The sequence below is a fragment of the Cetorhinus maximus genome, chromosome 6 (assembly GCF_964194155.1).
Source record: "Cetorhinus maximus chromosome 6, sCetMax3.hap1.1, whole genome shotgun sequence".
Taxonomy (NCBI): Eukaryota; Metazoa; Chordata; class Chondrichthyes; order Lamniformes; family Cetorhinidae; genus Cetorhinus; species Cetorhinus maximus.
The window spans coordinates 96,979,618-96,994,685 of NC_135884.1; the positions used below are offsets into that span (position 1 = coordinate 96,979,618).

General features: G+C 43.6%; 1 protein-coding gene across 2 annotated transcripts in view; it reads left to right on the plus strand.

Annotated features, from left to right (window-relative positions):
- cpne2 (copine II) overlaps positions 1 to 15,068 on the plus strand; it is a 269,036-nt gene that overhangs the window by 13,087 nt on the left and 240,881 nt on the right. For both annotated transcript variants that reach the window (XM_078544157.1, XM_078544158.1), the window contains exon 2: positions 11,081 to 11,275. In XM_078544157.1, the coding sequence (XP_078400283.1) occupies positions 11,105 to 11,275 (171 nt within the window). In that variant the 5' untranslated portion in view covers positions 11,081 to 11,104. The remainder of the gene's footprint in view (positions 1 to 11,080; positions 11,276 to 15,068) is intronic.

Genomic DNA, 15,068 nt, shown 5'->3' on the forward strand with positions numbered 1-15,068 from the left:
ACAGGCCTCATTTAACCAATTAAAGGACCTGCCTGTCCAACCTTAAGGTTGGCAGGCAGGCCAGGAGCCCCGGCGGCAAATAGAGAAAACATGAAACCTCATCCACCAGCGGGATGAGGTTTCATGTAGGGTTTTAAAAATTTTAATAAAGTTATTCTGTAAATTATGAACATGTCCCAACTCATGTGACATTGCCACATGAGGGGGACATGTAAGGGATTTTTTTTTCTATTTTTAATATTTTTCAAAGCCCAGGCGATCTCCCTGAGGCTGCACTTAGCCTCAGGGAGATGTGCGCTCTTTCGTGCGGATGCGTGAAAAAGCGCACTCTCACTTTTAGGGAATCCCGCCCCCACCCCCCGCACAGGGAGCGCATAGCGCTTCCCGCCGGACGTCACGTTGGGTGGGCCTTAATTGGCCTGCCCACGTAAAATGGCAGTGCGGCCTGTTTCGCTGGCGGGGATCGGCTCTGCGCCCGCCGGAGATTGGGTCGGGCTCACCCGTCTGACAGGCAGAAAATTCTGCCCCAGAGGTCTGATGGTCATCTGTTGTTATCTTTAAGATGGGGCAAAGCAGAGATCCTGACAATCTGTTGTCCTTACAAGGAACACACAATGGCAAAGTTTTAATTGATTCAGAATGTTCCAATTAAGATGGGTCCAGACAAATGAAGTGAACTCTTTTTTAAAAAGAAGATATATTTATTTTGGTGTGAGCAATATGCATTAACTCCACACCCAAAAGTTCGTATGTTTGACTTTGTTCTTCTATCACATATAAAAGTTTGAACTTTTCTTATCTCCCTAATAATCATCGTGAAAATCATTTCTTTTCTGTCACAACTTTCACACAGGCAACTATGAATTATGGACCTTCCCTAATAAAACAGCTCAATTTGTGATTTCCTTCTTCCCTCTAGTTATTCTCTCCATATTGAGCATTTGTTGGGTCAGTGTTCTATCGACATGTGCAGGCTTTTGCCGTATTATTGAATAATCCCACTGTACGGAGAATTGCGCCAAACTGGACACTGGCCTAATGCACACATCCCGAGCAACACTCACTCAAGCAGTAGCTTTGATATTTTTGTTTTTAAGAACAAATGTCAACTCATTCTGAACTGGGGGCCCTGAGTACCTCCATGACTGCCAAACTGAGATTGCACACCAGGTATCAAACTGGGACCTGTCACAGCACATAGTGTATTGACTTGCTGAACATTTGCTGAAGGCACAGGTAACTTGAGGTCAACCTGATGGTCGAATACTGAAACAATTGCTGCCCATCTTTTTGTGTTTTGTTTTTGGGATGTGGGCATCGCTGACAAAGCCTTGTACGGTGATGTCTTTTTGAAACAGTGCAATATAACTAACTGGCTTGCTCAATCACTTCAGAGGGTAGTTAACAACCAACCACAGTAGTGTGGCTTCGGAGTCACATGCAGGCCCGATCAGATTAGGGTGACTAGGCTTCCTTTCTTGAAGGAAATGATTGTCACCAGTTGGGGTTTGGCAACAATTAAATAGTTTTAGGTTCAGTGCTGTAGATACCAGCAGTTTTATTAAAACGGAATTCAAATTCTCAAACTGCAATGGTGGAATTTGAACTTCCATTCTCTGGACTACTAGCCCAGTAACATAACCACTACACGATTGTGTCTCTAATATGTCTCATCATTGTAGCTGTAAGTACATAATACAAAACTTTGAGCACTGCTTATTTTTCACTTTACGAGCAATAATTTTACAATAATTTGTAATGAATGAAGCTTAACTTTTGAGAAGACACAGGAGGCTGATGGAGTCTCTTGGATTGAACAGATTGAGGCATATGATAAAATAAGATTGTGGGTCTGGAGGTTTCTTCAGTGAGCTTTACAGCAACCTACAGATGGAGTCTATTAAATGACAAAGTCGCACCTCATTAACTCTCCTCTGCTAATGAGTTTGAATCAGAATTGCCAATGTTGGGAGCAATGTTGTAAGGAATGCTGAAATGTGCACCCCAGGTGAGTAGACCAGGGGTGTCCAAACTAATGCCCCAACTCTGAAAGCCCTGTTATATTGTACTTATTTTTACTGCTGGGGTTTGACTTTTTTGAATTTTGTGAGGCTGGAGCTAAAGAAAGAGCTGTTTTTATAATACTGTCACCTCGCTGGTAGATAAATACTAAATCAGGACCCCCAGATGGTGTCAACAGCTTTAGATTGATGCAATTGAGTAGAACTTGGATTTAAAGTTAGATTTTTTTATTGTGGGCACTAAGTCTCTATAGCACATTGCTATGAAGGCAAGGAGACACCCGTTAGTGAGTGTGTTGTTTTGTGTTTGGAGTCAAGGTGCCTAGGTGGGACAGGGTGTAGAGAGCTGCACCCTACATTCTTTTGTTCATGCCTAAAATGAATCAAAAAAACTTGTATTTTGATATCCCTCATTTTTAAGTAACAGAAATAATCCTCTTCCAAAAACTAGCATTTAAAACTTCCCACAATACATGCACCATCTGGATGCAAAGTCAGTTTTTTATACATTTTTTTAAAAAGAAACCAACAGCTTGTTGAATTATACCAGTCTGTCGCCTACTCTGAGTTCTAGTGTACACCTTTCTCACTCTAATTCAACTTGCTCTGACAGGATCAGAAGAGTCCTAAAAATATCTTCACCATGTGTGAAAATAAGAAGCAAAGTGAAGGTAAAAGAGGAAGCCATAAACTGAAATGACAAAGTAAAAAGACATCAATAAAGCACTAGATACAAAAGCTGAAAACTGGTCCAAGTGCAAGATAGGACAAATTCAAAATAAGTTGGAGAAACAGTAAAAGACAATGAATAACAGAGAAGTGCAAGTTTTAAGAACAAATGGAGGAGCCTTCCCCACAAATGAATAACAAAATGTTCCTCATAGTTGTGTGTGCAAACATGTACAGGCTAGTCTGCTTCTAATGCTCCCCCCTCCAGCCAAAGGTGATCAAACGTTAGTGATCATTGTTTTTCTGTTTAATTGCTAGCTTCCTCCTATATCAAGCTGAGTGGATGAGATAGTGACGTGCTACAAACAGGCTCACAGCATAATGCTTGTATATCATTCGGGGCATGCTGTGTGCAGCTGGTTGGTTTGCAGTCTGCCCAATCCTCTTTACTTTGTTTCTATATGTAGTTAAATAGTTTTATAATTTCCATCAAATCAGCTTGGATTGAATCTTTTGTAAGAGATACTTGTGTTTACAGACTGGGCTTGCCCAATCAGACTAAGACACGGAGTAATTATATACAATAGTGAGTGTGGAGATTCTTCACTGAGGTTCAGGCATACCTTTGAGTCCATTGCACGGCACTCCCATCTCATTATCTTCTGAGCTTTCTCACGACGGGCCTGTCTTGTGCTTCACTGAAGTATCCTGTTTGCCACATTCAACTGCAACATAGCAGAGGCTGAAGCGTTGCTTTTCTTAAAATTAATGTGCACTTTAAAGTATTGGGGGACTAAATTGGATAGCCCCCAAATGGGTGTGGGAATGGCGACCTGCAATGAGCCCATACCTGTTCAATGTAATGCAAGCAGTAGGCCAACTTCATGCTGCCGGCTCATTAAAATGATTTCTGCTTGCAGCCAGCCTGGCTGCAGGGGGCCCAAAATCGTAGCTTACATTGTTTAAAGTGAGCGTGAAACTCAAAAGGAAGATATGTTGTGGCTGGAGCAAGTGCAGGCAGTCATGCAGGAAGTGAATCTGACCTGGGGAACAGTGAAGAATGGCCTAATGTGGTAGAACATGGGCCCTGACATTTGCAGAATGTTGTACTGGAAGTCTTAGTAGAGGAAGTGGAAAGGAGGGATGTCCTGTATCGACAGGGACCTGGCAAATCTTTCTTTCCCAGACTTGTTTGGCACTGGAGAGCTTTTGCTGCCCAAATTGGTGGACCTTTCAGTGCTGTGATTGGCTATTTGTCCAGGATGCTCCGATTAGCTAATCAGAAAATCCAAGGATGCACTCAATTTGGACGCACTTTCGTATGTGTGGCAGATTGGAATTTCCTGTTTAGAAGAATTCACTTGGCTAAAATGAAATTGCCTTTTATTGAACTCTGGAAATCACTCTGAAAAAAATCAGCGACTTCGATTTGAATACGAAACGCTTGTGAAAGAATCAGGAGTAATGGCACTAGTGGTAATTTTTGGACATCACCACATGGGTTAATTTTGAAGGAGTTAAAGGGGGTAGAGTGAGAGAGATAAAGTGGAAAAGGAGAGAGAGACAGAGTGAGAAAGGGGGAGAGTGAGAGAGACAGTGTGAGAAAGGAGAGACAGAGAGGCAGAGAGTGAAAGGCGGAGAGTGAGAGAGGGAAAGGGGAAAGAGTGAAGAGACAGAGTGTGGGGGGGTGAGAAAGAGAGAGACAGGGTGAAAAGGGGGAGATAGAGAGACACAGTGGAAAAGGGGAGATAGAACACTGAGTCGGAAAGAAGATAGACTGAGAGAGATAGAGTGGGAAAGGAGGGGGAGAGAGGGAGAGAGAGAGACAGATTGGGAGGGGGTAGAGTCAGAGACTGAATTTAAAGTGGGAAAGGGGGGAGAGTGGGTGAGAGAGAGACCTTCTAAATGAGAGTCTTTTTAAAGATGAAATCTTTTAATTTGCTGACAATCATAAATGATTTAGAAGTAATTATTTCACTTGGATTGCTAGCACAGAACCAGAGGGAAATGAGTTTAGCCTCAAGTTAAATATAAGTTTTTTCCTCACCTTAGATATCCTCTTCATTGGCTGAGCTGACAGGACTCGAGTTGTTGTGGCTATGTTGAGGACTTCTTTCAGAAAAGGTTGGCGAAATATCTGAGTGAGAACAGGATTGAATGATTAACAACTGCATTGGACACATTGGTTCATGTGACTGTGGCAAGGTTGGCCAGATGTTATGTGTGGATTGCAGGAGGCTAAGGTTGAACATTTGGTCATCTTGCTTCATGATCTTTGGGGATCAATGAGTATTTTCAGCAGAACTTTCTCTCAGTGTGTTAAGTGGATGAGGTAGAGTCCGTGACAGGGAAGTACTCTCGGTGCCCAGACGATTTACCCTTGAACAAGTTAAATACCCAAAAAGGCATGGTAAGGTGGCATTATGCCTTGAGTTGTTAAAGAGCTGCAACTTAAATGATTGGATATAGAGTTATGGCTTATTTCCTTTTATCTTATGAGCACCAAGGTTAGCTGTTATGGGGAGAGGGGATGATAGGAGAATGAAGAAGAAAGTAGGGGATAAAGTTTTCACTTTGGATGCAATCAACAATTCCCGTGCAAGTATTGTGCATTTTTAAAAATGTTTTACTCCCTCCAAGTCATTGCACACACTCATTTGCATATTGCTGAATGCCATGAATGGCATGAACCAGCACTGAAAATACTTTAAGGGCAGCTTTTATATAAAAAAACTTTAAAATATTTCTTGATATATTTAAGAGTGGTAACCTGATGCCATTTGATTAATACAGCTGGAAGTGGCTCTATTGTACAAAGTAGACATTTTAAATCAAAGTATCAATGCACCACTAGTGAGTAACCTGATTTTAAATTATTGAGCGTGACTTCCTAAAAATAAACTATTTCCTAGTTTGAGGTATGGTAGCCTGTTCTTTAGTAAATTTTTGAAATGTTTTCATTCAAAAGCTTTGAAAGTGCTCTATTAGTGTCCTCCTGCCCAATAATGCCAGCTTAATTTTTGGTTCCTCCTCAAAGTCTGCAGATAAGCACAGTTAGTGGAAACTCCCGATGATGATCATCTCACCCTGGGCGAATGGCCAGCACAGTGGCGGGGTGGCTTCTAGCATGCTATTTTTAAAACTAGTGCAAAAGATCACAGAAACTCGATTTGTGCTTGAAATTCCGCAATCTCTTTTACTGGTCACGCCAATATTTGTGCCACCAAACCAACACAAACAAGTAGAAACTCTAAGTCCGGATGCTTTTGCAGAGACGAGAAGAAATTCAAGGGTTTGTCACCCTTTGTAGCCTATTTTCCAATTTCCAACTCAAGAATGTCATTGGCAGAGGTCTGGGAACAGACAACCTATTTACCTCTGCTGCATAGATGGCTCATGAGATACCTAATTTGCGGGTGAATAAATATCACAACTGAAGTATTGCATCCAGTTCTGGGCACCACACTTTAGGAAAGATGTGAAGGCACTAGAACGAGTGCAAAAAAGATTCTTGAGAATGGTTTCAGGAATGAGGAACTTCAGTTATTTAATAGAGTGGAGAAGTTGGGGCTGTTTTCCTTTCGAGAAGAGAAGATTGAGAGAAGATTTGATAGAGGTGTTCGAAATCATGAGGGGTCTGGACAGAGTAGATAGGGAGAAACTGTTCCCATTGGCGGAAGGAACAAGAACCAGAGGGCACAGCTTTAAGCTAATTGGCAAAAGAAGCAATGGTGACAAGGAAAAACTTTTTCATGCAGCGAGTGGTTAGAATCTGAAATGCACTGCCTGAGAGTGTGATGGAGGCAAATTCAATCAAGGCATTCAAGAAGGAATTGGGTTATTATTTAAAAAGGAAAAATGTGCGGGGTTACGGGGAGAAGACGGGGGAATGGCACTAGGTGAATTGCTCCTTTAGAGAGCCAGCGCAGACATGATGGACAGAATGGCTGCGTCCTGTGCTGTAACAATATGGGTGAGGGATACATATGAACTACACATTAGCTCATATTGCTTTAAGCTAATGCTGGTTTCTGTAGAAAGTTACAGCTCAGAAACAGCTCATACGGTCCAGCATGGCTGCATCAGTGCTTTTTTTCCATATGAATCATCTGCTGTAATCCCACTCTCTGCTCACCCCTCATGTTCTTTTAATTTTGCTCTTTTTCATATAACTAATTCCCCTGTAATAGTACTTACAGAATCTGTTTTGAAAACTGAAAAATTTCACATTCTATTGATCCTCTGTTTTGAAAAAAAATTCCTAACTCAGTTTTAGTTATTTTTTGTTAGACTACATTTGTGCCATCTTGCTACCATCTTGTCAGTGGTTGGAGAAACTCCCACTATCATACGATCAGGGCAGCTTTTAATCTTGGCTCCAGGAAAGAAAACCTAACTTCCTGTTTTTCTCTTTACAACTGTAACCCTTTTGACCCTGGTAGCATCTCAGTCAATCTGCACCACATTCTTTCATTTTGCTTTTATATTCTCTCTTTAATAGTGAGTTGGTACTTAAGGCGTATTTCCATCCATATTCTTGCTTCCCAATACATTATTCCATATTGTCAAAATACTTGTTTCTCTGCATTGAACTCCATGCATTATCTATTGTTAGCTTTTGTGACCTCCTTTAGTCTGTCACCATCATCATCATTCTCCATCACAGTCTGCCATATCCCCAACTTTGACGTTGTCAGTAAATTTTATTCCTTCGGTCCCTGAATCCAGACTATTGATTACATATGGTAACTAAGGCTGACCCAACACATACACACATGGGAAAATCACACATCTTTACTCCAATTTTTCTTTCTGTCTTCCAATATTTCTATCCATGTTTCCTTTAATCTCATATGCCATTATCTTTGCCGTAAATCTATTGGGAGTACCTTATCAAATGTTTTTTAATGTATATGAACCACATCCTTCTCATTCCTTTAATCTATCCTATTATTTCCCCAAACAATATTGTAAGTTTGATCGATTGCAATTAGCCATTAGAAATTCATCCCTAATTAACGTATTTCTTCAAGTGCGTAGTAATTTCATCTATTATTATAGACTCGAGTAATTTATCAAAATTAAATGAATTATCATCAGCTTTAACCCTGTCTCCTTTTGGAGAGATGTCCTGTCCTCTGGCATCTACTTTCTCAGAATTTTGGAAAATTATAGTAAGATCCTGTGCTATTTCTTCCCTTATTTCCTTTTGGATTATTACATATAAGCCATCCACTCCAAGTGACTTGTATGTCTTGATGACGACAACAGGAAGAAGATTTGTTTAGTGCTTTTAATGTAGAAAAATGTCCAAAGGCCCTTATTCACAAAAGTGTAATCAAAAAAAGATGGATGACAAGCTAATGCGGGAGCTATTAGGAAGAATAACCAAAAGTCAAAGAAGTAGGTATTCCAGGAGGCGGAGTAGCAGAAAGCTTTAGGCAGGGAATTCCAGATTTTGGAACCTAGGCAGTTGAAGGCTTAGGAACCGGAAAAAGGAAGAGGCCAGAGTTAGAGACAGTGGGGAGAATTTTCTCCCTGGTGTGCGAGCTGGGCGAGAGCGGGTGCAGGCGGGCACGCAGCTGATTGCCGCCCGCGATCAGCTGCGTGCCGCCATTTTACCCGGGCAGGCCAATGAAGGCCCGCCCAGCGTGACACACACATAGAAGCGCTCAGCACTCCCTGTGCGGGCGGGCGGAGGAGGGAGAGTCGGGGCATGCGCACGAAAGAGCGCTGGAATCTCCCTGAGGCATGGAGATTATTTTCATTTTGAAAATTTCAAAAAAAGAATGGAAAATATTATTCAGACATGTCCCCTCATGTGACTGTGCCGCATGAGCTGGGACATGTCAATGGATTGTAATAAAAAATTTTATTTGATTTATAAAGCCTTCATGAAACCTCATCCCGCCCGTGGATGAGATTTCATGATAAATGCAAAGGCTGCCTGGGCTCTTTGCCTGCCCACCAACCTTAAGGTTGGACGGGCAGCCCTGTTAATTGTTTCAATTGGTTGTTAAATGGCCTTAATAGGCCTTTGACAGTTCGCGCAGCCGACTCCGGTGCATGCCTACTGAACTGAAGATCAGAATGACGCGTATTGACGTTGGAATGCACGCTCGACGTCACCACGCCATGACGGTGTCAGTGAGCAGGGCCCGCCCCCGCATGCCGACCAGAAGATTCAGACCAGTGTTCCCTCTTAGCAGCGTGACTGCGCAGCACTCCACACCATCTTGGACACAAAACAAATAGACTGTACACAGCCAACCTTCCCTTTTACAGTGCACATGTGGTGGTGCAGCAATCTTAAAGGCAGCAGACAGGCTGCACACAACAAAGAAAAATGAAAGAGACTATTGTTTAGAGAGGAGAATTTGTGTGAGGGGAGGAGGAGGTTACAGAGACAGGGAGGGACAATGTCATGAAAGGTTTTAAAAGCAAAAATGAGAATTCGAAGTTCAGAGGCATTGTAGATCATGAGGAGAGGGGTGATGTGTGAGCAGGACTTGACAGGGGATTAGGAGATGATGGCAAGGTTTAGCATCAGATGGTGGAGGATGGGCAGCTGCCGAAGAGAGCATTGAAATAGTTGAGTTTGGAGGTGACAAAATCATGGATGAAGGTTTCTGTGGCAGAACGATTGAAGTAAAGAAGTGCCAGTAGGTGGCCTTCAGAACAGGGTGGGTGAGGTCGATAGCTCGCCTTGAGGGCAAATCAAACTCAGAGGTTGCAAACAGACCAGTTCAGCTGAGAAAGTGGTCAAGGAGAGGGGTAGAATTTGTGGCAAGGATGTGTTTTTTAAATTCATTCACGGGATGTGGGCTTTACTGGCTGGGCCAGCATTTATTACCCATCCATAGTTGCCCTTGAGAAGATGGTGGTGAGTTGCCATTTTCAAGGGCCTTCTTACTTTGAATAACTTATCTAGTTAATTTCTGTTGAAAATATTCGTCCTGGTTTTCACTTAATCTACCCTGTAAGCACTAAATGCTTGTTTAAAAAAAAACATATTTAATCTAATTTTCCTATTCACCCATGGACTGCTCCCACTTCCTTTTCCCTTACTGAAAAGTATTTGGCTTGCATCCTTTCTATTTCCTGTTTCAATACTGCCTATTGCTGGTCTGCAGTTCTAATTGCTAATTCTTCTTCCATGTGATCTGGGCCAGACCCTTTTTTATTGTGCTAAAAATTTTCAATTAAATACCCTTTAATTTTCCCTTTCATTATACTGAATTAAATTATTTTGTGGTCACATTTCCCCAAGTATTTCCCTACTTTTAGGCCTTTTACTTGCACTGAATGAGCTCATTACACAAAACTTGGTCAAGAATCACTTCCTTCCTTAGAGTAGCAGCTCAGTGACTGAGAAAAAGTCCTGAATGCGCTTCGTAATTGCTGTATTCCCGTAATAAACATTACTGCACTTAGGTCAATGGTCCAACATCCATGTTAATGCACATTACCTTGGGTGGAGAGAAACCGAGGTCACTCACTAAGTTGTCATCAGTAGACAACCAGCTTGCATTGTCACAAACATGTATATTGTAAGAGAAAAGGGAAAACAACAGAAATAAGCAGATCTGAAGTCCTGAGGGAATGGATTAAACGGATGGTACTACAATAAGTCACGAATTCAACATAGTGAGGGTGCTGGAAAGTGAAGGAATGTGTAGGATGATGATAACTGGGGATTAAGAGGAACAACAGAGGAAAGTCAGAGGACCAGTGAAAGTTATATCAATTAAAAAAAATGTTATGAGTAAAACTGCAATGCAAGAGAGACGCTGGAAGCTAGAGTTGAGAGATCACATTTTATTGCATATGTGCAGCAGAGTGAAAGGTGCTAGAAAAGCCTCCTCAAATCTAAAAGAATAGGTATTGAAACCTTGGGCACATGGCTTTTTTTGAGTGGTAGACTTGCTAAAGGAAAACCGCTCCTTGGAGGCAACTTTATCAGCTGAAGGAAAAATGGGAGCTCCATTTGAGAACCGAAGATTGTGAGGCCAAGAATGTTAAATAGATGTATAAGGGCTCAAGATGGAGTGAGCAAGACACAAAAATGATTTGTTAGTTGAGCATATAAGACAAGTTTAAAAATGTGACCACTTCCAGCAGCCTTATTATGTATTCTTATTTAGTTATGCACACATGTCATAGCTGCTTTTAACATTATTTAAGATTTGGGGTACAATTTTACTGCAGGAGCTAATTCGACTGTTAAAGCTTAATGCTAATTTAAGATGATAGTCTGCATTCAGGTTTTTGGTGTCCATAGAGCATGGTGCCAATTTGTTGCACTTTGTTATCATTATGTGATCACTGTTGAACATCGTAAGGTTTAAATTACGTGGAGGCATCATTTTCTTTCTCTCTCAAACCCACAGATTGGCCTGCGGTGAACCGGCTCCATGGCGTACACTCTAACCCCAGCTCCTGCAGCCCTTGTCGGCTCAGCCCAGTGCTGTGTCTGTAAAGTGGAGCTATCTGTGTCTGGCCAGAATCTCTTAGACAGAGATGTCACATCTAAATCTGACCCATTCTGTGTAGTGTTCATGGATATCAGTGGAAAATGGTCAGAGGTAGGAGAACAATTATTTTGCTGTGTGGGTAACGCATCCAGTTTCAGACTGTTCAGTCAATTGGTAAAATGTTTTTTAATTAACATGTTTTCTGTTTGCAAGGGTTCAGCTGGGAAACATTGCAGAAAATGGAGAGAAGTAGAAGGGGACAAAGTGACCAAGTGAGAAGAACGGAGAGTAGAAAGGGCTGGAAAGTGACTGTGAGTTAGGGTTAGAGAATGGAGAAGCATAGAAAGGTCTATGGGTTGTCCTGCCTAAATTTAAAAGAAAGTGGGTAGTAAGTGGGAAAGTAGAATCTGCCACATGTCAGATAGTAAGAACTTAAGAAATAAGAGCAGGAGTAGGCCAATCAGCCCATTGAGCCTGGGTTGCCATTCAGTGAGATTATGGCTGCTCTGATTGTGGCTTAACTCCACTTTCCTGCCTGCACCCCAAAACCTTTAGCCTCTTTATCAATCAAAAATCTGTCTAACTCAGCCTTGAATATATTCAGTGAATCAGCCTCCACTGCTGTTTGCAGTAGATAATCCCAAATATTAAGAACCTTCTGAGAGAAGAAATTCCTCCTCATCCTCATCTTAAATGGGAAACCCCTTATTTTGAAATTGTGCTTCTTAGTTCTAGATTCCCCCTTGAGAAGAAGATTTCTCTCAGTATCTTTCAAGCACCCTCAGAATCTTATGTTTCAATAAGATTAGCCACTTTTAAACTCCAATGAATATTGGCCCAACTTGCTCAATGTTTCCTCTTAAGACAACCCCTTCATCCCAGGAATCAGCCAAGTGAACCTCGCCTGAACTGCTCCCAATGTACGGATATCCCTCCTTAAACAGGGCGACCAAGACTTTATGCAGTACTTTAGGTGCAGTTTCACCAAAATGGGGGATGAGACGTAAGCAGCCTCTAACTGTTGGGAATTCTATTCCAAAATAAGGAAGGGGAACAGAACAGCAGCCTCACCTCTCTGGCATGGGAGGCTGACGCGGAGCAGGTCAGCACATCTGGCAACTGCGCCCGAAATGCCATCCAGTGCAGGAAGAGGATGAATGACCTCAGCCATTCCACCAGAGTAAGTCATCCTTCAACTCCCTCCAATATCAAACTCTCATCCTGGCACCATGCACTCAAACAGCTATTCTCTTCAGAGATTTCACACAACCATTAGCGGGGGACACATATCAACACTCATTCTCTCCCCAAGATTTTAACATCGCCACCATCCCATCTATCATGTTGCTCACACTCCATCCTCTAACCCTTCTGGGGAGGGCTCACCACACACAAGGGACATGGATCTCACCCAACCTCTGCTCCATCCCTTCTCGTCACACGCCTTTCTTTATTCTTCATACAGGCCAAGCTGGCACACACCGGGCGCGAGAGATCGCAGACTGAGGGAGGGACAGCCAACATCATCGCCTTCACTGAGTTTGAGGAGGCTGCAGCCTAGCTGATTGGGGAGGACAAGAATCACTCCTGTTGGGAACGGGAGATCAGCCTCTCCCACCAACCTGGTATGGATCACAGCTCCATCACTCCATCAAATCCTGACAACCACAGTGAGTCACATGCAGTATTATCTAGTTCATGCTCATTAGCTGAAACTCTATGTTCTATTTTCTAGGCACCAGCAGATTGAAGCCCCCAAGCCAGTCGAGCACCAGTGTGAGCTCTCAGACAACATCCAAAGGGAAGCTCCGGAAAAGCCATCAAAGCGCTCACACACACCCCCCACCAGCTCAGAGACACACATGTCGGTGGGGCACAGATGTAGATTAGGCTCAGGAGCACTTTCTGGAGAACACCTCACTGACACGTCCCCGCAGCAGTTGGAGGCAGGGACAGCCCAGGTCTGTGGCACAGGGAGGGCTGCTGGAGACCAGCCACTCGCTCAGGCTGAGTCAGATGATGAGCCTCTGGAAACGGCCGCCAACTCAATGCTGGAGATGCAATGACAAGCGACGGAATATCAGGCAGAGATTTGACAGTTACTCAGCAGGCTAGAGCAAACGATGGAGGAATCTGTCTGCTTTCTGTCAGGTGTCATGGCTCCGACCTGCGAGCACCTCAAGGTCACCATGGTAAGGCTGGCGACTGCCATGGAGACCTTGGTCTACCAGGTCTTGCCGGGTTTGTGCTCAGCCCTGCACTCCATGGCCACACACCCTGGCGGCACCTTCAAGATGAAGGCTACATGAGGACGAGGCACCTTGACCCCCCTCCAGGTGCACCATCTCCTGCAGCAGTCAGGGTGGGGCCCTTGGGCACCCATAGGGAGGATGAGCATCAGCCGGATACCCCGGGGGCCTCCTTTCAGGACACTCCAAGGGTATACAGCAGCTCACAGCCCCCTCTGCCTGTGACCCTATCCACCCCAGCTTCTCAGGCCGCTGAGGGCGCTTCTGCCCCTGAGCAGGTGACCCTTATCTGGCCTGGGTCCTCCAGGCCTCAGATCACCATAAGGCGTCCGCCAAGGTCATCACATACATCAGGACGTAGCAATCAGCAGGCTGCCTCCAACTCTGCTGTGGATGTCGGGGCTGCACCCAGGTGTAGCGGTAGAGTTAGGAAAGTTAAGAAAAGTTGATATCACTTTTGGGTAAAGGGTGTGCTATACATATAATGAAATTGCACTTTTGTGAATACATTTGATGGTTATTTGAATATTTTTGGCAACTGAAGGCTTTGTGATTTTGTACTTCGGAATTCTCTTATTTCAAGGTTTAGCCATCCTCCCACTCATGTCCACTCATGTGATCATGTCCCACAGAGATTCACATTCCTGAGAGGTCAACCTCGGTTGAACTAGTCTCCACACCCTTGTGTGACATCAGGGAGATGTGTTTAAATCATTATTGGGGGTGTGTGATGTAAGCGTTTCTAACCCTTCTTCCTCAAAGAACACCATTGAATGAGAGCAGCTCATCAGCATTGATAATCTAGCGGCATTTGTGACTCCTCAGTGATAGTGGCAGAAAGCAAGACATGCATGGGAGGGGGAGATCCCTAGGCATGTCCATACCTCAGTCGCAGCAGTATTTCCATCAGTAGATGGTGGAAAGCCAGTGAATCTTGCAGCTTGGCTATCTTCGTCCAGAAAAAAACCTGACCTAATGATGGGCCTTTCTGTAAAGGGCATCTGTGACCCCCTTAATGCATCGATGTGTTGTGGACTGAGAGATGCCACACAGGTCCCCCATTGATCCTTGGAAAGAACCAGTGGCCAAGAAATTTAGTGCTGCGATCACCTTCAAAGACACTGCAGGGGGTACCCTCCAATTCCACGTGGCACCAGGTCTTCACGAAGAATGTGGCATATGTGATGCACCAGAGCTCGGGACAAGCGCAGATGTGCAAGGCATTGTGTCTCACTCATTTTTAAGTAGGAGACTCTTCTACGATAAACCTGTAGGTCTGACGAGTTGCCCCTGTTGCCTGGGTCTCTCTTCCTGACCTCCCTGTTCATGCTCTGGCTCCGCTTGACCATGTCCTTCCTGCGCACAGAGTCACCCCTCCCTCCTTCGCCTCCTCCATTGCATTAGGACCCGGACAAAGTCAACACTGAGCCCTGGATCCATAAGTGCTTTTGCCTTCTCTCTGAAAGGAAACATTGAAGACATTAAACATTAAATGTGGAAAATTGCCCAGTTATGTCCTGTACATGAAAAGCAGGACAAATTCAACCTGACCAATTACCACCCCATCAGCCTACTCTACATCATTATTGAAGTGATGGAAGGGGTCATCAACAATGCCAACAAGCGGCACTTGTTTAGCAATAACTTGCTCACTG